The following is a 24442-nucleotide window of genomic DNA, read 5'->3' as shown; positions in this document are numbered from 1 at the left end:
AAATCCACAAATTCAAGTGTAAACATGGACTCCCTTAAAGTCAACCATACCATTTACTGTTTATTTAGTTTTAATGCTTAAGCGATAAATGTATAACCAGAAACACTGGAAAATAAACACAAAAAACAATAAGATTGTTAACTTAAAACCTTTGGCATATCTCACACTCATTTATATATATATGGGATACTATACAGTAATCCCCTTTTTATCATTTTTCCATATCAAAGGTTTATCAAGAGTAAATTATGCTGTACTGATGGAGTAGGCTGCTTGAATCCACCTGCTGCTACTCATTATTTGTATGCTCATTAAATGAGAAATTAATCTGGAGTCTAATTAAACACAGTCTGACACAGTATTACCAAATCATTCCACAAACATAAAAAAAAAAAAAAAAAACACAAAAACTTCTGTGTAAATAAGAATTTGTTCCAAAGACCTATTTTTTGCAGGAAACTGTTTTTAACACTGGGTAAAAAAAAAAACATACGCCCATTTTGTTAAAACTATAACTTAGCAACAGGCTGCTTAAATTAAAAACTGATAATAACCTATGTAAAAAGACTCAAAGAAGCAATTGCTCTGAAAAGTGATCATCTAAGTCATTGACTGAAATGGGTTAATACTAGAAGACATTTCATTTTTTACAGAATGTTTATTACACAAACACAGCAGAAACACTTTCCCCTTTTATCATGAAGGCAAAATGTGTAACTTGGGAAGGAGCTATACTGGTAATGTATTTATTATTTACAGTTGTGGCCAAAAGTTTTGAGAACGACACATGTATTGGTTTTCACAAAGTTTGCTGCTTCAGTGTTTTTAAATCTTTTTGTCAGATGTTTCTAAGGTATACTGAAGTGTAATTACAAGAATTTCATAAGTTTCAAAGGATTTTATTGACAATTACATTAAGTGTATGCAAAGAGCCAAGATTTGCCATTCCTGAGCAAGCTCTGCACTGGTGATGCTTTGATCCCGAGCCATGAATAAAGAATGGTACCAAAACAAAACTTCTCCCAACCATCCACGAACAGTTTGGTGACGATCACTGCCTTTTCCAGCATGATGGACCACTGTGCCATAAGGCAAAGGTGATAACTAAATGGCTCGAGGAACAAAACATTGAAGTTTTGGGTCCATGGCCAGGAAACTCCCCAGACCGTAATCCCACTTGTGGTCAATCCTCAAAAGGCGGGTGGACAAACAAAAACCCACAAATTCTGACATAATCCAAGCACTGATTATGCAAGAATGGGCTGCCATCAGTCAGGATTTGGTTCAGAAGTTGATTGACAGCATGACAGAGCGAATTGCAGAGGTCTTGAAAAAGAAGGGTCATCACTGTAAATATTGGCTCTTTGCATAAACTTAATCTAATTGTCAATAAAATCCTTTGAAATGTATGAAATGCTTGTAATTATACTTCTATACCATAGAAACATCTGACAAAAAGATCTAAAAACACTGAAGCAGCAAACTTTGTGAAAACCAATACTTGTGTCATTCTCAAAACATTTGGCCACAACTGTACTTATTGCAAAATACTGCAAAAATGTTAGTGATCAAATATCAAAAAGAAAAATTATTAATTGTAACCATATGCAGTACTCTACCTAAGCCTTACATTGTTCAAGACAGAACCCAAATATTTGTGGCAAAACTCTAAAACTGCCCAAGTCTATCCCTCTTCACCTGCAGTATAAATTGATGACTATAAATATAAATGATAATCTATAGAAGTTAAATGTGTGCAAATTAAAACAGTGAACTGTTATAATATGGAAAGGATACATATTGATTTTATTTCAAGTTATCATTTCAGTTTTAAGCTATGTAGTATTGTTCGAAGAGGCAAAGCATGCCGAAAAAAACATGTACTTCATTTTAAGCATTAATTATACATTGTTAAGAAATGTCTCTTTTTCTCATCATAAAATATTTGGCAGATATAAACAGATAAATCAGTAATATTGTAATGTTTAAGGTGTGGGTTTTTGTGTGACTCATCTCCCACTAAATTAACCATTTGTACAACAATTTAAGCTTTCAAATAAATATATAATTCATCATTTGAGAGAAAAGGGAGGAAGAGAGAGAGAGAGAGAGAAAGAAAGAGCGAGAGAGACCCAGAAAAGGAAAAAAAACAGCTGATAGAACTGAAAGCCACAGAAAGACCCACTATCCTTTTCTTTAGAGATAAACAGTTGTCTCAGTATATGGGAATAATTCAAAGCATCAGAGACCTCATTTACTACAATATAATACAGTTTTATGTGCATGCACAAAAAAAATCATACACTTGTATGCGTGTGTAGGTGTATATAAAACACACGCATACAGATATACAAACTGTAAACACATTCTACAGTACATATTGTATATGTGCAAATGTAAATTTGTCTGATCAAATGTTAGTTTTTGAGAGTATATCTACTTTCTTTACATGACCAAAATTAAATTATTAGGTGCTTCAAACAAAAGTCATGCAATCTATTTGTGTTCAAATTTAGTTATCTAAATGTGACAACACAGTATTTGCTAAAATGAATTAGTATCTTTGCTTGATCCTAAAAAAATATCCTTAAAAGAATTGAAAAAAATGTTGAAGATTTTCTGACTGCTCAAAGCTGTCTACCCAGAATCCAACCTGAAGTAAGTCTGGGATAGTGGGTCTCTGTGTGGGGCTTTCGCTGAGAGGAAGGCAACATTACGGTCCTAAAAAACAAAAGAAACGAGGGAAAAATAAAAATGCAGGGAATAAAAACCCTAAAGAGACGAAACTGACAAAGAGATGAAAAGATGAGGCAGATTAAAGGATAAAATTAAGCATGGCAATATATTTACAAAAACACACAGGAACAGAGAGAGGGAGATATAAAAAATAAGATAGAAATTGATTTGAAACTAACTAATCATTCACAGATCCTTTGGTGTTACTAATAGCTACTACACACAATAAAGCACTGAAACAAGTAATATTCATGCTGAATGTACAAAATTAAGTAAAGAAATAGCTGAAGAAGGATATTAACTGTTTAAACTCTTCTCTGTAAAAAATTATAATAATAATTTATTCAGAGTAAAATATGTTTATAATGTGAAATCAGAAGAGTAAAATATTATGAGGAGACTTCATCACTGTTCTTTATGGAAAAAACAGATGAATGGATAGTATGTATGTTCACTAATATGCACAATGCAATGAAGCTTAAGTCATTCTATTTAATCATATACTTTCATTTATAGTGAAAAATCAAGACAGTTATTGGTCTTAATATTAACATAGGACAGAAAGAAATACAATGTTTTATTCTGGTAATCTTTATGAACAGCTTCTCTTGATACAAGCCAGAAAAGGTGAATAAATATGCAGCATGTCCGGTAAGGAGATATATATATATATATATATATATATATATATATATATATATATATATATATATATATATATATATATATATGTTTATAAAATAAAATAAAAAAGGCCCATCTTCTTCTAGATTATATTTACTAAATTACTCTGTAGATGTCTAGAGATTTTGGATTTGGAGAAGCGTATCTTTTTGACATGTTACCATCATAAATAATCAAACATAGATATTCATTTTCATTTCTATACTAATGACTATCCACTCAATTTATCTATGAATTCCAGTGACACCTTTCCTATTTATCTCAAGTAAAGAAACAGTAGATGTAAACTAGTAGACAGAAAGTACATCATTAAACTGTGAGGGCTTAAAATTTAGTTGTGCTTAACTTTCTATAGGTCAAGGTCTTATTTTAACTTAGATAAATAATCCTTCTCTTGTTAACTCACAAATAAATATCTCATTGTTTAATTTCAAAATAGTGACAAAAACAATTTGTTTTTACCTAATAAGTCACAGATCTATTAAATTAATTCCTTTATTGTAGATATAGTTATTGTAAGAAATTTATTTAAGGAACTATTAATCATTCTCTTTCCATCCAAGAATAAACTTCAGCAGTAAGACTACTAGGTCAAAAAACAGCTGTTAATTATGTTCAACAGCTTTTAAGTAAAATGCAAATTTATCAAAACCTTTCACTTATCTGGTAAAGGATAACTTTGTCTTAAACACAACATTCTGTGTTAACAAGACTTGATGTAAGTTATAATATATTATAATTCCCAAAATGTACACTGATCACAGCCATTGTCTACAGAGTATCTAAAGTTAGGAATGATTTTTTTTTAGGAAACATTTTTTCCCCCAAAACCAGAACATTCCAGTAGCATTCAACAAATCTAACACATTATAATATACCAGATGAATAAAAGCAAAGGAAAAAAATACAAAACAAAAACAACAGCAGAAAAAAAGGCTAAGAAAAAACAACAATTCAACTCCCACCCATATAAAAGAAAAAAGGAGAGTCTCAGGCAAAATAGAAAGCAAACGATAAAGCAGTTTATGATACTAGAGAGTCAATCAAAAGCCCTGCATGCTTATTTTAAAATAGTATTAATGAATTCTTGTTACATTTTAAAAAAGTTTTGGACATATCCTCTAAAAGAGAATTTGATTTTTTCAAATTTGAGATAACACAGAACATCACTTATCCACCGAGTTATCCGCTGGGTTGCAGTTCTTCCAGCTGAACAAGATAGGGCTGTGTGCTGTACAATATTGCAATTGATTCCTCACTATGCACCTTAATGTCATCAAGCAGTACACCGAATATTGCTGATAATGGATTCAGAGTGATTGTAACACTGAGGCTGGTTTAAAAAGTAAGTAAAGATTTTGGACCAAAATGATATTAATTTAGTGTATTCCCAAAACAGTTGGCCTAGTGATGCTAGAGCCACATGGCAGTGCTTGTATGTTGGGTCTTGCACTAGGTGCAATTTGGACAGATGTAGGGAAAATAAATGTGATTGATGAAAAACTTTTAGATGAATTATTAAATGCTTGGCACAAATAGCCATACATAGAATACATCTCCAGTTCTAAATTCCACTCATTTTCTGAGATGCTGATTGAGAGGTCCCTTCTTTCAAATATCTTGATATATTGATGAAATACTGTTGTTGTCTTGATCGAGACTGCTCAATATGAAACTCTGGGTTTTATTTGGTTGTGAAATATGGAAAGTGTGGAAGGTTTCTTTCAACAAAATTTATAGTTTGCTTGTAGTTAAAAAGTGTGAAGCTGGGAGGTTCAAATGGGAGCATAATCCGTTGTCTATATAAGCATCTCTTGGTGTCTTAATTCCTAGTGGTTTCAATTAGATACATACTGAGGTACATCATAGAGAACTGAAACAGATGACTATTGTATACAGAAGCAACAGAAAACAGCTTATTTACCTTGAAATGTGTCCTGCTGGCTACCCTGTAGAATTTTATAAGAAATTCTCCACTCAGCTAGCTCCCCTCTTATTGGCAACATTTACATAAGCTAGAGACAATCAAATTCTACCTCAAACTTTTCGTCAAGCATTAATCACCGTCTTTCCTAAACAAAATAAGCACTTGTTACAATGTGCATCATGCAGACCAATTTCACTCCTGAATAATGATGTTAAGATACTCTCAAAAATTATAGCTAGAAGGATGGAGAAAGTGCTGCCTTTGGTAATATCACAGGATCAAACTGGATTTATTAAAGGCCGACACTTATCTTCCAATCTTTGACGCCTGTTTAATGCAATATATTCACCAGAAAAATCAAACACCCCAGAGATATTATTATCACTAGATGAAGAAAAAGCATTTGATATGATTGAATGGAACTACCTTTTCACTGCATTGGAGAAATTTGGTTTTGGCCCGAATGTGTGTGCATGGATCAAACTACTGTATACCAATCCAGAAGCTTCAGTTTGTATTAACATTTGTTTAGACTATTTTAAGTTAGAAAGTGGCACCAGACAAGGATGCCCCTTGTCACCACTGCTGTTTGCAATCGCCATTGAACCACTGGCGGTCCACTGTCGAAATTCTTATCAGATAAAGGGGATTATCAGAGAAGGACTGGAACAGAAAATTTCTCTATATACAGTTGATATGGTTTTATATACAGTAATCCCTCCTCCATCGCGGGGGTTGCGTTCCAGAGCCACCCGCGAAATAAGAAAATCCCCGAAGTAGAAACCATATGTTTATATGGTTATTTTTATATTGTCATGCTTGGGTCACAGATTTGCGCAGAAACACAGGAGGTTGTAGAGAGACAGGAACGTTATTCAAACACTGCAAACAAACATTTGTCTCTTTTTCAAAAGTTTAAACTGTGCTCCATGACAAGACAGAGATGACAGTTCCGTCTCACAATTAAAAGAATGCAAACTACATCTTCCTCTTCAAAGGAGTGCGCATCAGGAGCAGATCATGTCAGAGAGATAGAGAAAAGCAAACAAATCAATAGGGCTGTTTGGCTTTTAAGTATGCGAAGCACCGCGGCACAAAGCTGTTGAAGGCGGCAGCTCACACCCCCTCCGTCAGGAGCAGAGAGAGAGAGATATAGAGAAAGACAGAGAAAAACAAACAAGCAAAAATCAATACGTGCCCTTCGAGCTTTTAAGTATGCGAAGCACCGTGCAGCATGTCGCTTCAGGAAGCAGCTGCACAGAAGGTAGCAACGTGAAGATAATCTTTCAGCATTTTTAGACGAGCGTCCATATTGTCTAGGTGTGCGAACAGCCCCCTTGCTCAATCCCCCTAGGTCAGGATCAGAGAAAATCAGCGCAAGAGAGAGAAAAGTAAGTTGGGTAGCTTCTCAGCCATCTGCCAATAGCGTCCCTTGTATGAAATCAACTGGGCAAACCAACTGAGGAAGCATGTACCAGAAATTAAAAGACCCATTGTCCGCAGAAATCCGCGAACCAGCAAAAAATCCGCGATATATATTTAAATATGCTTACATATAAAATCCGCGATGGAGTGAAGCCGCGAAAGGCGAAGCGCGATATAGCGAGGGATTACTGTATATCAGACCCAGAAAACACTGTGCCTGCAGTTTTAACAGCACTTACAGAATTTCAAAAGATATCCGGTCTCAGAATTAATCTAAATAAAAGTATACTCTTTCCAGTGAATTCACAAGCTTATAATATTAGATTGGACACCCTACCTTTTACCATAGCAGATCAGTTTAAATACCTAGGGGTCAACCCTTCATCTCACTCTAGCCGGAAGAATTAACGTTAAGATGAATATCCTTCCTAAACTTATTTTTTTTATTTCAAAACATTCCAATATATATCAATAAATCATTTTTTAAGCAATTACATTCAACTATAACCTCATTTATTTGGAACTCAAAACACTCAAGTATCCGAAAAGCGATCCTACAAAGACCTAAGGCAGAAGGTGGCATGGCTCTACCTAATTTTCAATTTTATTACTGTGCAGCAAACATACAAGCCATAAAAACCTGGACACAAATAAATGAACATACACAGGCTTGGTCCGCAATAGAAGTAAAATCCTGTAGTATTTCTTTATACTCCCTGCTCTGAACTACAATAAATGCAAGTTATCGCAAATATACCAATAACTCAATTGTGCTTTACTCACTCAGAATATGGAACCAATTTAGAAAGCAATTTAAGATGGAAAATCTTTTATCCGTGGCACCCCTGCAGAAGAACCACCTCTTTCAACCCTCGCAAACATATCCAGTTTTTAATACCTGGAAAAGATTTGGGACTAAATTGCTCAGAGATCTTTATATAGACAATATCTTTGCATCCTTCAAACAATTACGTTCCAAATACAACCACCCAGGTACACATTTCTTTCACTATCTTCAAATGAGAAACTTTGTTAAACAGAAACTGCCCGATTTTCCTCATCTCGTACCCTCCACCATGCTGGAAAAAATACTGCTCAATTTCGAGGAATTAGACACCATTTCCGCATTATATAAAATTTTGATAGAGTCCCTTCCTTTCAAAGATCCAAGAGTACAATGTGAAGAAGAGCTCTTAATATATCAGAAAAGGAGTGGAAGGTAGCATTGCAGAGAATTCACTCGAGCTCCATATGCGCAAAGCATAGAATTATTCAACTAAAAATTATATATCGAGCTCATCTGTCTCGCTTAAAACTGTCCAAAATGTTTCCAGGACAAGACCCAACTGTGAACGCTGCAACCAAGCTCCTGCCTCACTGGGTCACACGTTTTGGGCATGCACCGAATTAACATCATTTTGGACCAAAATTTTTAAGTGCCTTTCAGACAGCCTTGGTATCACAATCCCTCTTAACCCATTAACAGCTGTGTTTGGTGTTCTTCCAGATGGACTTGAAGTGGAGAAGGACAAGCAAACTATGATTACATTCACTACACTTTTGGCACGCAGACTTATTTTGTTAAATTGGAAGAATCCTAACTCTCCTCTGATAAGTCAGTGGGAAACCGATGTTTTATATTATTTGAAATTGGAAAAAAATAAAATTCTCAGTTAGAGGATCTGTACAGAATTTTTTCAAAACCTGGCAGGATCTAATCAATAATATTTTAGAATAAGAAGAAATAATTATTTCCGCATTTCTTTTCCTTCTTCATTTATTTATTTATATATACAGTAATCCCTCGCTATATCGTGCTTCAACTTTCGTGGCTTCACTCTATTGCGAATTTTATATGTAAGCATATTTAAATATATATCGCGGATTTTTTGCTGGTTCGCGGATTTCTGCGGACAATGGGTCTTTTAATTTCTGGTACATGGTTCCTCAGTTGGTTTGCCCAGTTGATTTCATACAAGGGACGCTATTGGCAGATGGCTGAGAAGCTACCCAACCAGAGCGCGTATTACATATTAAATAAAACTCCTCAAATATATTGTGAGCACGGGGGCTGTTCGCACCCCTAGAGGATATGGCGGCTCCTCAAAAAACGCTGAAAGATTACCTTCACATTGCTCCCTTCCTTGCTGGGCTTACATGTGGCTGCTTTGTCAAGCGATATGCTTCCCGCATGGTGCTTCACATACTTAAAAGCTCCAACGGCACGTATTGACTTTTGATTATTTGTTTTTCTCTGTCTCTCTCACTCTCTCTGACATTCTTTGCTCCTGACGGAGGGGGTGTGAACAGAGAGGAAGTATGCTTCACATACTTAAAAGCTCCAACGGCACGTATTGACTTTTGATTATTTGTTTTTCTCTGTCTCTCTCACTCTCTCTGACATTCTCTGCTCCTGACGGAGGGGGTGTGAACAGAGAGGGCTGTTTGCACACTGGCCTAGAGGATATGGACGCTCCTCTAACAAATGCTGAAAGATTACCTTCACATTGCTCTCTTCCTTGCAGCTGCTTTGTCCGGCAGTGCTTCGCATACTTAAAAACCAAACAGCCCTATTGATTTTTGATTGTTTGCTTTTTTCTCTCTCTCTCTCTCTCTCTCTCTGACATTCTCTGCTCCTGACGCGCACTCCTTTGAAGAGGAAGATATGTTTGCATTCTTTTAATTGTGAGACGGAACTGTCACCTCTGTCTTGTCATGGAGCACAGTTTAAACTTTTGAAAAAGACACAAATGTTTGTTTGCAGTGTTTGAATAACGTTCCTGTCTCTCTACAACCTCCTGTGTTTCTGTGCAAATCTGTGACCCAAGCATGACAATACAAAAATAACCATATAAACATATGGTTTCTACTTCGCGGATTTTCACCTTTCGCAGGGGGGTCTGGAACGCAACCTCCGCAATCGAGGAGGGATTACTGTATATATTTTTTCCTTGTTTATTTTTGCCCTATTAAAAAAGCCCTTAGCAATTCTCCTTTGGCCATGCTCTCCTTCTCAAGGGTGGGGTTTGATTTGTCTTCAATCCTTTTTTGTACAAATTGATCTATTTGTATGAAATGATTACAATAAAATTAATAAATAAAAAAAATGTGTTCTGCATTAGTTCCATATATTAAGTAGATGGTGGATAACTGGATTACCGGTATACTGGCAATAGTTTAGCACAAAGCAGTGCAAACAAGGAAAACTTAAAACAGTAGTTATTTTCCATTCCAAGCCAGGGCTGTGTGAATTAATGAGTTTCTACTGATTTCCAAGGTTTTACTGTGCATATATTTGCTGCCCAGTAGTAAAACTGAAAGGTATGTAGTGCCATGCAACCCTGCTTTAGTATCTTTTGAACACATGGCTGTTTTGAATTCCAGATGAAGGTTGTTATAATTGAGTCTAATTTCTTTAAAAATAACTTGTTTATGTATATAGGAATAATCTGGAATAAATAAATACAGCAACTTACGTAGGATGTTCATTTTGACCAGTGTTAATTCTCCCTGCGATGGAGGGTGGACCACCTGTTAACATCTTGTTTAATTTTATCTATGGTACTTCCAAAATTGTATTCAAAAAGATCTTTATATGTACTTGTGATGGTTAACCCTTAGATATTTAAACTGTTTTGATATTATGCATGGAACAATATCCAATCTAGTATACTGTCACTGGGAAAAACACACTTTTATTCAGATTTAAAACCAAAGATTTTATGAAATTCTTCTAGCGTGTTTAGCACTAATGTTAAAGATGATTGTGAGTCTGATATATAAAGCACCACATCATCTGCATAAAGTGAAATTTTCTGTTCTTGTCATCTGGTAATCTTCATTACCTCCGGCCTATTCCTTAGATGAATAGCCAGTGGCTCAACAGTAAACACAAAAAGCACTGGTGAAAGTTGGCACCCTTGTAGAGTACTTCTTTCTAACCTGACATATTTGTAAGTTGTGCTATTAATGTGGACTGAGGCTTCTGGACTGGTGTAGAGTAATTTAATCCATCTAGATATATTGGGGTCAAACCTGAATCTATATGTTGTAGTAAACAGATAATCCCATTTAGCTCTACAAAAGGTTTTTTCTGAGGTCAAAGGTAATAGGACTTCTGGTGAATTGGGTTTTGTGAGCAAGTATATTATATTAAACAGACACTGAACATTTAAGGCTGAGTGTCTGCCCATTATAAATCCTGTTTAACCTTATGATATGACAAAAGGAAGCACTTTCTCAATTATTTTAGCTAGGTCTTTCATTAGTATCTTAACATCATTATTCAGTCTACAGTATATGTTGCAGAAGTCTTCATTTTTTGTTGGAAAAACAGTATTAATGCTTGCTGGAATTTTTTGCTTTGTTTAGCTTCTGTAAGCATTGTTAACAATAAAGCAGCCAGTTTAATTGAGAATATTTTATAAAATTCAACTGGGTAACGATCTGGGCCAACAGTTTTCCCACTTTGGACTGAGTTAATGGCATCAGTATTTCTGAAAGTGTCAGTGTTTCTTTTAAGATCTTCTACATTAAAAAAAACTTAGGTGTGTTATTTGCAATTTATTAAAAGACTCCTTAGCTTGTGTCTTATCTTTTTTACACTGAGAGTAGTATAAAGACAAAGTAGTCCTTAAATATGTCTCTTTATGTTCCATTATTTTATTACCAACTATTATTATTATTATTATTAATCAACTATTCTGTAGATCTCTTTAAGCAGGTCTGACACAATACCAGACTCTAGGTTAGTTTTTCCTCTTAAAACAGCCTTCAATGTTCCCAAAGTGTTCCTCCCGAAGCCCCTGAGAATGCATTGGTCTCCCAAAAATAATCAATTTGATTAGAAACAAATTCTATAGACTTTTCGTCTGTTAATACCAGGAGGTAAACATGCCAGTTGTGAGTTGAATATGTAGGGCAAAGTGATGTGAGCAAGAGGTGAGTGGTCAGAAATGACAATGGAGTCATACTCGTAAGATTTGATATTGGACACTATGCTATTATCGATGAAGAAATAATCAATTCTTGAGTAACTACGATGTAGACATAGAAAAAGATAAACACTTAAACACTTCTGTGTTAGATAAACAGAGAAGAAGGAATATTCTCCCGAATTTGGATATAAAGTCTCCAAGGCTCAATGATTGATCAGAGTTATACTGTTTGAGCATTAAGGCTCATTTTGCAATCTTGGGCAAGAGCAGCAACTTTTTCAGAAGTCATGTTTAACAGTAATATTAAATATTTGTTGCAAGCAGTTGCAGTTAATGGGCTAGAACTTGAATTGAAACTTAATACGATGAGGGGGAATGAAATACAGAAATAATATATTCTTTACCTTCTTTTCCCTACACCCTCCTCAACCCTCCCCCATTTTGCCTCCCCAGCTGAGACTAAGACCCCAACATTACAGAGTTCCAGTCCTCTGACATGCCAAGAGACAAAGCATGTCCAAAACACGAAAGATCATCCTCGGCAGCAAAGAGATAAACAATAAACTGAGATATCAGCAATTGAATGCACACAGGTCTAATTGATAACAGTCCTGGTAGAATAATTCTGTGGTAAACTATTGAACAGTCAAAGTAATACAGAATAACAGGATTAAAATATTACTCATTTTAATCTTATATTACTACAGCATTTACTCCACTATTTGTATAATTCTAATATTTAAAATGTCAAAGCCTTGTAATAGATAACAAAAAGATTAAAATGTTACTAAAATCTATCTATCTATCTATCTAAAAAAAATAAAAATATTACTAACACGTTCAGTCATAAAGAAAACTAATAAAAATAAAGAAAAATTATAAAAATTATAATCTGGGAGAGGTGCAATGACAAACGTATTATATTAAAGCTAGTACCAGTTGCCAATATGTGGCAGCTCTTCTTTGCAATCTACATACATAATTTAGCTCCTGCATTTAGAATACTCATTTCATTTTTTTAAGATTCTTGGAATCAATCTTTATTGCACTTGCTCTGCTTCCTCTGCAAAGATATAGGCATAGAATTCATCATTAATTATTACTTTCAATCTAGTCGAAAATAGAAGACTATATCTATCTTCAGCTTATTGTAGGCGCTGTTTAATGCTGTGGAATAACACCTGTTTTGCAGCAGTGGCAGAAGATAAACCTGGGAATATGTGGATTTTTTATATATTTTTTATTTTATTAAAATCAAAAAACATTCCATACATGCAAGTCAAGTTTAACAAAACTGGTTTGAAGTAAATCAACCTCCACCCATGAGAAAGAGAGCTAGGTGAAGAGAGTAGCACTTTAATAATAGTAAAAATATGTAAATAAATATAGATAGCTAGAATAGAAAAAGAGGGGAGAGAATCCACTTCCTCAATTTAAATAATTATTCTAAAATGTTATTTATCAGATCCTGCCAGGTTTTGAAAACATTTTGTACAGATCCTCTAAGTGAGAATTTGATTTTTCCAATTTTAGATAATATATAACATCAGTTTTCCACTGACTTAAAAGAGGTGTGTTAGGATTCTTCCAGTTGAGCAAGTTAAGTCTACATGCCAATAGAGTAGTAAAGGAAATTAAAATTTGTTTGTCCTTCTCCACTATAAGCCCATCTGGAAGTACACCAAACACAGCTGTTAGTGGATTAGGAGAGATTGTGTCGCACAGGTTGTCTGAGAGGCATTTAAAAATTTTTGTCCAGAATGATGTTAATTTGGTGCACGCCCAAAACATTGGCTGGATCTTGCCCAGGAAACATTTTGGACAATTTTAAACAAGATATACCTGTATATCTTTGACTGTTTTGAAATATAATTTCCTCCTTTTATCTTGGATTGAATTTCAAGTTTTCTTTATCTTGTAGTTTATTGAATCTTACTATTAAACTTCTAGGCTTCAAGAGAATCATCCACACAGGAGATTAGTTGTAGAAATCTCAGAGTCAGTTGTAAAGTTTTCTCCCAATATTTTAGAAAAGAATATCTTAATAAATTTCACTGGATTGGGACATTCTTTTCCCTTCGATCCTGATATTTTTCCTTATTTATGTATCTTCAGATACCATAAATTTATTACAAACTACAATGCATTCAGATAACTTTAATTTTTTTTTTATTTCTTTCACTGATTTTTGTCAAATTTTCATTCAATTTAACAGAAATTGTTGCCTGAACGTACTTCCAGATTCTTCACATTTTAGCTCAGTTCATCTATTTTGCCTTGTATATCCACCCTGAGTTTGATCACCAATGACTTCAGCTCGGTAACCTCATCCGTGCTTGCCATACCATCTTTTGATTGTGTTACACTACCAAACAATGTTGAGGTTGATGAAGTAGGTGTTAGCAGTGTTTGTTGTTTGAGTTTACTCATATTTTTGGGGATAGTTCTGTTTAACTTAATAAAATACAGGATATCTTAAATGTATACAAAAAAGAAAATACACACTGCTGCCGAGAGAGCACTGTCTCAGACATCCATCTCGAGCAAATGAACAATACTAACTGTACTTAATTTAGTCTGAAACATTTCTGTCCAAATTTTGTACATGTTGGAGTTAGCGGTTTAAATGTATATGCATTGGATTGGCTGCAAAATATAATTTTAGCTATCATATCCATTTACTGCAACTGAAGTTACATTTTATTCTCTGCTTTCTAAGTCATTTCTTCTTTTGTTCAACAGATCACTTTAAGCAGGTGAGATAAGCTCCATGCAATTGCTGAATCGCAGCCTTGGGCTAACATTTAAATTGTTCTCTCCATATGCTAAAACTTAAATCTTGTAAACTCTCCTAGGTAGGTTCTATAAAGCCACTAATATCAATAGCACCAGGTTAGATGATATTTGCTTATGATTGGCCACTTAATTGGTTGTCTGAATTTAAGTGTGCAGACATTACGATGCCCAGTATTTAAAGTCAAGTTTGGGAACATGAAACAGTCAGCTAGTAGATCTGGATATAATGCTTGATGGGAATATTTTATTAACTCAATAAATCTCTCTATTGTAATAAAAAAATCTTGAGACGAGACTAATCCTGCAAAAGGACATGATATTTTGAAGAGACTTTTTGGAAGGAAGTCCTGCGACATGGAGACTTTTACCATGAGATTCTTTCAAGTCACGCCATACTTACAACTATTTTCAAACAAGACCACGGTCATTAGGTGCATTCCGGCACTTAACCTGGACAGCCACCAATCCATTAAAGGGCTTATTATGAAAATTGCTGATCAGGTACGTGGCAAATTGATTAAATGCGTATCAATGGACTATGCTCAAGGAGTTGGTGGTGATTGTGCAGAACATGAAAACATCAATTTACAATATCCCATAAAATATCTATAAGTGTTAACACCGTCCGAACTACTGTTGAAAGAAGAATGTATCGTAATGTTATTGCATAATTTATGTATTGAGTGATGGACTATGCAATAGAACAAGACTAGTTGTATTAAAAATTGTTCAAACAATTCTAACGTAAAATTTTAACAGGCGACAAGAAAGGTAATGTAGTACATATTCCACGAATAACAGAAACAAAAGGAGATCTTGATATGCCATTCATATTAAAACGTTTACAGTTTCCCGTGAGAATAGCTTTTGCTATGACAATTAACAAATCATAAGGACAAACATTCGAAACAGTCAGTTTATTTATTAGAGAGAAAGAAACGATATTCACTCACGGGCAGTTATACATTGCGTTGTCACAATGTAAATCCAAACACGGAATCAAAATTCAATGCGATCTTGAAGAAAAGTTAATTCCAAATATTGTTTTAACTGCAGTTTTAAAGTAAAAGTGAAAATAATGTATATGTAACAATTCCCATGAAAATAACGATCTCTTTAAATTGTATATACAGCCAACCAAACTTGGGGGTTAGCGAGCAAAGCGAGCAGGGGACAGAGCCCCCTAGTAAATAAACAAATAAAAAAAGCAGTGAGTGGGCAATGACATGACCAAGTGCAAGCACAAGGTTAACAATAAGATATCAATTAAACTTACAAACAAAAAACTAAGCAAAAAAAAAAAAAGTTCATTCGCCTAGACAAAACTTAAGTATAGGAAAATTAGGAAGATTTTTATAAAGGCCAATCTTATGCTAGTAATAACATAAAAGGACAAAAAGAAATTGTTTTTCAATGTATTAAATCACATACAGTTGAAATTCAAGTTAGAACAAACTCCATTTAAGGAAATTAACCTCACAGGTGGTGCAGTGGTAGTGCTGCTGCTTTGCAGTAAGGAGACTGTGGAAGATTGTGGGTTCGCTTCCCGGTTCCTCCCTGTGTGGATAGCGCTTTGAGTACAGAGAAAAGCGCTATATAAATGTAATGAATTTTTGGGCGGCACAGTGGCGCAGTGGGTAGCGCTGCTGCCTCGCAGTTAGGAGACCTGGGGACCTGGGTTCGCTTCCCGGGTCCTCCCTGTGTGGAGTTTGCATATTCTTCCCGTGTCTGCGTGGGTTTCCTCCAGGCACTCCGGTTTCCTCCCACAGTCCAAAGACATGCAGGTTAGGTGGATTGGCGATTCTAAATTGGCCCTAGTGTGTGGGTGTGTTTGTGTGTGTCCTGCGGTGGGTTGGCACCCTGCCCGGGATTGGTTCCTGCCTTGTGCCCTTTGTTGGCTGGGATTGGCTCCAGCAGACCCCCGTGACCCTGTGTTTGGATTCAACGGGTTGGAAAATGGATGGATGGATGGATGATTTTAACAATTTTTTTTTCTGGATCTGGCCAATTTCCAATTCAACTAATCTTTAAATGGACTTTGCTGTAATGAGGTTTTTTTATCTGCAAAATTCATTACAACAAAGTCATTTTAAATGAAAAAAAGCAGCAAAACGTGCATTTCTTCTGGCCTTGGCTAGAAAAATATATATATATATATATATATATATATCATGATTCTGGAGCTCTACTGAACAGTTAGTTGGATTGCATGTTTATGTCACTTGGTTTGCTTAACATTCATAACACTCTTCAAGCGTTACTGCAGACCAGAGACATTGTGAGTGCATCTAGGGGTGGGATAATTGTCAATCAAATTAAAGTACAGTTTGGCTTGTGGAGTTCTGGAGGTCTACTGCTGCAAGACTGATGACTACACCGATGATTCATTTTTGTCTTCCCATGTGTTTATGCTACTAATTTCCAAAATGTTTCAGTAGTACTAGGGTGTTGTACCGTGTTAGCCATTATGAATGTAGAGAAAAGCCAAGCAAAATGACACATATTATAAGCTAACTAAAAAGATTACAATACGCAAGCTTTCGAGGCAACTCATGCCCCTTCATAAATTCGTAGAGATTGTACCTGCCTGTGAAAACCTGCTCACCATAATCTTTTTTTTACAGTAGAATCCCTGAAGCTTATGATTTTTTTGTTGTCCCCAACCACCTAAAATTTTCCCAAGATATGCAGAGAAGCTTGTAGCTCCTTATCACTGTGCTAACAGTCTGCTTTTGTTTTGTTTTCCATTCAGTCAGACAGAGGCATCACCCTGCTGCAATCCTCACAGCTGATGTCTGTGTTTAAGTGTTTATCTGGTGATGCATTTGTAAAGAATTATATATACTCTGAAATACTGTGATTTGATATACATACATTTCATGTGTGTTCCATGTCTGCAAGGATCTGTGTAAATATAGAATGACAGGGGAAATGCAAGGCAAGAAATGCTGAACACATAGCCAAAACAGAAAATGCTTTCATATGTTACAGTAACAACGACATAATGTTGACATGAAGTGTGGGATGTGTGAAGACTGAAGCCTAAATATCCAATAAATACTTTCATAAAAGGTATAACAAAACAAGTATGCTTTTATTCCAAGAGCCGAAGAAAAAGAAATTGCTCAACTGACATGTTGCTGAAGCCCAACTATCAGTTGGTACAAAGCAAAAGATGTTTGCATACGTGTGAGTTTGTACTTTTCATTTTCAACCAGTTGTCACAGTGGTAACACTGCTCTGTCTCAGGTCTACTCAAATGGTGCAGTGGAAAAGTTACTACTTTTCAACCTGCTTCAGCAATTTTGTCAACTGAGCAATTTCTTTTTCTTCGGCCTATAGATAAAAAAATTAACAGCAATAAAAATGTCTAAAATTTAAAGTAATCAGAGAATTAATAAAAAATGAATAAATATAAAAACTGTAAAACAGTATAGAAAAAAATAAAACAAATCAAGAAATCAAACTCAAGCACAATGTAAATGCAACTGTGAAAAGATTGATTCTTAGGTTGAAATTAAATGAGGAGAAAAAAGACAAGAAAAAGGGGGCTGATGTGAGCCCTCCTATTTGTATAGAGTTTTCTGTTGTTCGGCTCTGTAGTAAACCAGGGGTTGGCACTGTTGACTGAGGACTTTTTTCTCTTCCTCCCTCTGCAGGAACAGTGATTGACAGTCGCATCCCTAACAACATTACTTCTGGTTCCTAACCTCCTGAACTCGCCTCTTCGTGCCCTCCAATTTGGGAAAAACTTCACTACCATCTTGGATTGAGTCAACCAAAGACTCACATCTGGGAAAAAACATTGTTTTTTTTGTTAATAGTTTGAGTTACAGTTATATGGATAATAATATGATGCCCTAACTCTTCATCTGCTTTCTTTGTCTTTATTACAGTGGTGTTTATGGCAGGATTTTACACCTGGAAGATGACTGAACAGGTGAATCTAGCAACCATCGTGGCTACTCTCACAGCAATGGTACAGGCACTGTTTTTTCTCTTGCTTAATTGGCTTTTCTTTTTTGTTCTTTCTGTCCTCCTGGCCATTCAACCATACCTTTTTCTTTGTTACATACTGTACGAAATATGTTTATATGAAAATGTGCTATATAAATAAATTTTGTTGTTGTTGTATGAGTGCACATTGAGGAATAACAGACACAGCTCACCGAGGTGCAAGTACAAATCGAAGCCACAACAGCCCTGCAAGGAATACAGAGCCTTCGGACCATCCCATGTACTATTACCACTCCGTCCAAAAGATGACATTTAAACCTATTTCTTGGTTTTTGAGTGAACAGCTACTAGACATCATTTGGAGAGAGCGGAATGGGCTCACATATTACCGCATTTCCTTACAGGGGAGTCTCAACGGGCTTACTAAAACCTCGACAAGCAGGCCTCGATGGATCATGACAGGAAAGATCAGTCTAACCTGTATATATGGGGAAATTCGATGGTACAAGTCTGCTTCCTGTGTGATCACATTCCTCTGGAAAACTCACTCCCTGAGGGTAGCAGTTATGCGCAACCCACCCTATCTGGTCTTACTAGTCTCAAAGTAAAACCGGAAAAGCACCAAGCACACTTGGTGATTCAATTGGCCATGCTATAGATGGCGAACCTACATCTCAAGTTCTCTCCAAGCTATCTACAATGCCAGCTTGAATATGGTATCACATGGGCACCCAATACGAAGTGAGCACACTGGCTCGCACTGTGCCTGCGTAAAGGCTACAGACGAGCTGAGGCCGTCTCTAATGGGCCTCACTCTGTGCTTAAAAATGATTTGCTTTATTGTGGTGTCAGAGCATGAGTGCTATTACCAAAACCTTCCCGATGGCAGATTTGTGAGTTAGTGCACACCCACCTCCAAGATGCCCATTCTGGCACTGATAAAACACTGGGAATTAATGAGGAGGTCTGTCACTTTTGTATTTCTTGCCTACAATGTCAGCTGTGACAAATTCCTCCAAAGGACCATGCTTCTCTCAAAATCAGCTCGGGACATAAATACATTCTAGTCCTTGTGGACTATGCCACACAATATCCTGATATAATCCACTTGAGACAAGCCAATTTCAAAACCGTAATACCGGAACTGGTAGTGGTCTTTGTGAGGGTCAGCATCCCTGAGGAAATCCTAACAGACCAAGGGACACAGTTTACATCAGAGTCGTTCAGGACATTGCCAAATGACTCAAAATCAAGCACCTTAAGACCTCAGTATACCGCGCTCAAACTCATGATCTAGTTGAGCGGTTTAATCAAACATTCAAGGAAATGCTTTGTGAGGAGGTCAGTGAGGACGGTAGGAACTGGGATCAGTTACTGCTCCTCATACTATTTGCTTATCAGGATGTCCCATGAGTCTATAACTTTTTGAATTGTTATATGAGCGACAACCCCATGGAGTATTAGATGTATTAAAAGCAGGAAGGGAATGTGAGGCACTCCCTTCCACAAATATCTTAGAATATGTCATGCAGTTATGCAATAGATTTGATAAAATTGGACCTGTCCTAAATGCTAATATAGAGTATGCACAATCAGCACAGGCCCGATCGATCAATAGATGGAAACTTTATTAATACTCAAGGGGAAATTCACATACTCCAGCAGCAGCATAATGATAAAAACAATATTAATTAAAGAGTGATAAAAACATACTGCAAGGCAGGTATAACAGTCAATAACATTGTATAATGTTACTGTTTACCCACCAACCCCCCCCACATGGTACTGAAGAGTCACATAGTGTGGGGGAGGATCGATCTCCTCATTTTGTCAGTGGAGCAGGACAGTGACAGCAGTCTGTCGCTGAAGCTGCTCCTCTGTCTGGAGATGATACTGTTCAGTGGATTCTCCATGATTGACAGGAGCCTGCTCAGCACCCGTTGCTCTACCACAGATGTCAAACTGTCCAGCTCCATGCCTAGAGTAGAGCCTGCCTTCCTCACCAGTTTGTCCAGGCATGAGGTGTCCCTTTTCTTTATGCTGCCTCCCCAGCACACCACCGTGTAGAAGAGGGTGCTCGCCACAACCGTTTGATAGAGCATCTGCAGGATCTTATTGCAGATGTTGAAAGACGCCAGCCTTCTTAAAGAAGTATAGTCGGCTCTGTCCTCTCTTGCACAGAGACTCAGTATTGGCAGTCCAGTCCAGTTTATCATCCAGCTGGACTCCCAGGCATTTATAGGTCTGTACGCTCTGCACACAGTCACCTATGATTATCACGGGGTCCGTGAGGGGCCTGGGCCTCCTAAAATCCACCACCAGCTCTTTGATTTTGCTGGTGTTCAGTTGTAGGTGGTTTGTGTCGCACCATTTAACAAAGTCCTTGATTAGGTTCCTATACTCCTCCTCCTGCCCACTCCTGATGCAGCCCACAATAGCAGTGTCGTCAGCGAACTTTTGCATGTGGCAGGACTCTTAGTTGTATTAGTCCAATGTATATAGGCTGAACAGGACCGGAGAAAGCACAGTCCCCTGCGGTGCTCCTGTGCTGCTGACCACAATGTCAGACCTGCAGTTCCCGAGACGCAAAGATAGTTCACGATCCATGCCACCAGGTATGAATCTACTCTCATCTCTGTCAGCTTGTCCCTAAGCAGCAGAGATTGGATGGTGTTGAAGGTGCTAGAGAAGTCCAGAAACATAATTCTTACTGCACCACTGCCTCTGTCCAAGTGGGAGTGGGATCGGTGTAGCATGTAGATGATGGCATCTTCCACTCCCACCTTCTCCTGGTATGTGAACTGCAGAGGGTCGAGTGCATGGCGGACCTGTGGCCTCAGGTGGTGAAGCAGCAGCCGCTCCATGGTCTTCATCACATGTGATGTCTAGCGACAGGCCTAAAGTCATTCAGCTCACTAGGACGTGATACCTTTGGGACTGCGGTGATGCAAGATGTATTCCAAAGCCTCAGGACTCTCCCCTGTTCCAGGCTCAGGTTGAAGATGCGCTGTAGAGGACTCCCCAGCTCCAACGCACAGGCCTTCAACAGTCATGGCGATACTCCATCTGGACACACTGCTTTGCTGGCACAAACTCTACTCAGCTCTCTGCTTACCTGGGCTGCTGTAATTGTGGGTGGGGGAAAACTCTCTCCTATGCTGGTATCAGCAGAAGGATGGGTGGAGGATGCAGTGGTCTGAAGTGAGAGTGACAGTGGGTTAAGGTGGTCAAACCTGCTAAAAAAGTTGTTCATCAGGTTTGCTTTCTCCCTGTCTCTCTCGATGGAGGCACCCCACTTCGAGCTGCAGCCAGTGATGATCTTCATCCCATCCCACACTTTCTTCATGCTGTTTTTCTGCAACTTTTGCTCTAGCTTTCTCCTGTACTGCTCCTTCGCCACCCTGAGCTGGACTCGGGAGTTCCTTCTGCACGTGCTTGAGCTCATGCTGATCACCGCCTTTAAAAGCCCTTTTCTTCTGGTTCAAAAGGCCCTTGATGTCACTTGTAATCCATGCCTTGTTGTTAGCATAGCAGCGTACTGTTCTTACTGGAACTACAATGTCCATACAGAAGTTGATGTAGTCAGTAGTGCAGTCAACAACCTCCTCAATGTTCTCACTATGTGACCCATGCAGGATATCTCAGTCTGTAGTTCCACAGCAGTCTCTCAGAGCCTGCTCTGCCTCAGGGGACCACTTTCTGAATGAGCGTGTGGTTGTAGGTAGCTCCCTCACTCTTAGTTTATAGTGAGGCTGAAGAAGAACCAGGTTATGATCTGCTTTCCCAAGCGCAGGCAGCGGGGTGGTGCTGTATGCGTCCTTAACGTTTGCAAACAGTAGGTCAATAGTCCTATTTCCCCAGGTGTTACAATAGTGGCACAATGCTCCATAAGTTTGTTCCCAGCGACTGTGTCGTGTTACTCATACCCACTATCCATTCCGAATTGCTGATTCATTTGCAAGGACCAATTATGAAATTACGGAGGAGAAAGGACGGTTAACTATTTGATAAAACAACCTAGCGTTGACCAGCCAAACACGTTTATCATGTAAACCTGTTGAAAGAGTGTAAGGAATGGGACCCTGATTTCTACTCTGGCTAACCACATTCGTACTTCACTCTCAAAAACAGACTTAATTTCGGCGCTAATTTAACATTCAAACAACGACAGGAGGTCAAAGCAGCCATCCTGTTCTTCCTGAAGTGATTAACACTAGAATCCCTGAAACCTACAAAAAAAACTCTTTAATCCCAGGCCACCTTAAACTCCTTTGTGCCTCTCCATCAGGGTCTTTTGTTTTGTAAATGTGTTGATCAGCACAAGCAGCAACCAGTCTGCTGTCCCATCCTCCAACCGCCACGGCTCAACTCAGGTAAAAAGTTCTCCCAGATCAAGTCTTGTTTATTTGGGTGTGAGGTTCCTGGAGTTGTATAGGGTAAATAATCGATCGTTATTTGGAACACATGCATTTCATGTGTGTTCCGTGTCCACAACGATCTTTGTAAATATAAGATGACAGGAAATGCAAGAAATGTTGAACACTTAGCTAAAACAGAAAATTTTTTCATGTTATAGTACTAACCACAAAATTTTGACATTAAATGTATAATGTGTCAAGATTGAAGTCCAAATATCATATAAACACTTTCACAAAAGATGCACGTATAACAAAACAAGTGTACTTTTATTCAACAATATAACCAAAGAAAAAGAAATCGGGTTAGGGTATGACACTGACATGACCGCTTGGGTGGCAGTGGTAAGAACTGCTGACTCATAATCAAGAGGTCAAGGGTTCAATTCTGGCCGCTTCTCAAAATTACAATTTTGAGTAGTGAGCTGCTCTTATTGTTACTATTATACAATAAAAACATACATTTGATTGGAGTCTGCAATAACCTGTTTAATTTATGTACTTGTAAAAGTTTGCACTGAAAAGGTAAAAGGAGAGACAAAAGCGCAGCCCAATCATTTCTTCTTGGTGTCTTGTTGACCGAACACTGCAGTATTTATGGTGTATGTTACTTTCCCTCAAACATTCACATTAACGTTAGCGTTTTTTTTTTAATCAGTTTTATTCTTTCAGTCACGTTCATGCTCCCCACAATGTGACACTGCTGTTTTCAAATAAAGACGTGCTATAACAGAGACTAGCCCTACTGTATTGGTCCCACAGCCAGCAGTTGGTGCTTTTGCAATTACTTCCCTTGGCTTAGTCAAGTTTCCCATTTCGATGCATATCCAATGCTACAACTAGATTAAGTTTTCAAGCGACTCAGAATAGCATGATATTTGATCACACTTAACATGACAAAATGCTATTGGCAAACTCCCTTACCAGAATCCACCAAAGAAAAATGTGTTTAGCCCCCCCGCTAGCAGTTAAAAGCGGCAGTACTGGCATGGTCATGGTCATGATACTGCCATATCATGACCTACCATATGGGTTGCATGGGCATCAGCCACCTTTCAGCATCTGTTGGACACAGTGATACAGCCTCACAACTCAAATAGTGCCATCTATCTAGATGATGTACAGTAGCCATCTATTGTGGCGCATGGGAAGAACATGTACTGCATGTTCGGGTGGGCCTCCTAACCCTATGTAATACTGGACTTCATATTAACCCCCAAAAAATGTTAGTTATTTTTTACAAAAATAATTAAACTGAATTATCATCAACAAGGAAAACAAAACTAGCTAAAAGTTAAGTGGGTGTTAATCTGTTCTGCACCTAAGAAAGGAAAAAGTACATTTGACTTATTTTATTGGATTTGCTTCTTTATTTTTTTTTTTTTTTAATGAGAGCAAATATCAAGGAGATATAAAGATAAAAGTGAATGAACCACTTTACCAAATAATATATCAGCAATTACTAATGTAGGAAACACTACATTCTCAAACCTACTTAATCCAATTATATGTAGTGGAGGACTAGGGCCTAACCCGGAAGGTTTTGGTGCAAAGCAACAAATGCC

At 37.3% G+C, this 24442-nt stretch overlaps 2 protein-coding genes across 5 annotated transcripts in view; one reads left to right on the top strand and one right to left on the bottom strand.

Annotated features, from left to right (window-relative positions):
- Window positions 1-24442, bottom strand: part of LOC114648035 (intersectin-2-like) — a 277957-nt gene that overhangs the window by 39916 nt on the left and 213599 nt on the right. The window contains exon 29 of one of the 4 annotated variants that reach the window (XM_028796818.2): window positions 1921-2721. The exons of the other annotated variants lie outside the window; for them this stretch is intronic. Coding sequence (XP_028652651.1) covers window positions 2720-2721 — 2 coding nt within the window. The 3' untranslated portion in view covers window positions 1921-2719. Of the gene's footprint in view, window positions 1-1920; window positions 2722-24442 lie in introns of those variants that run through there. 4 annotated transcript variants of the gene reach the window in all.
- Window positions 1-24442, top strand: part of fam228a (family with sequence similarity 228 member A) — a 218345-nt gene that overhangs the window by 63823 nt on the left and 130080 nt on the right. The gene's annotated exons all lie outside the window — the stretch shown is intronic.

This window comes from Erpetoichthys calabaricus, chromosome 3 (genome assembly GCF_900747795.2).
Source record: "Erpetoichthys calabaricus chromosome 3, fErpCal1.3, whole genome shotgun sequence".
NCBI classification, from domain to species: Eukaryota; Metazoa; Chordata; class Cladistia; order Polypteriformes; family Polypteridae; genus Erpetoichthys; species Erpetoichthys calabaricus.
This window is presented reverse-complemented; position numbering and strand designations above follow the sequence as displayed.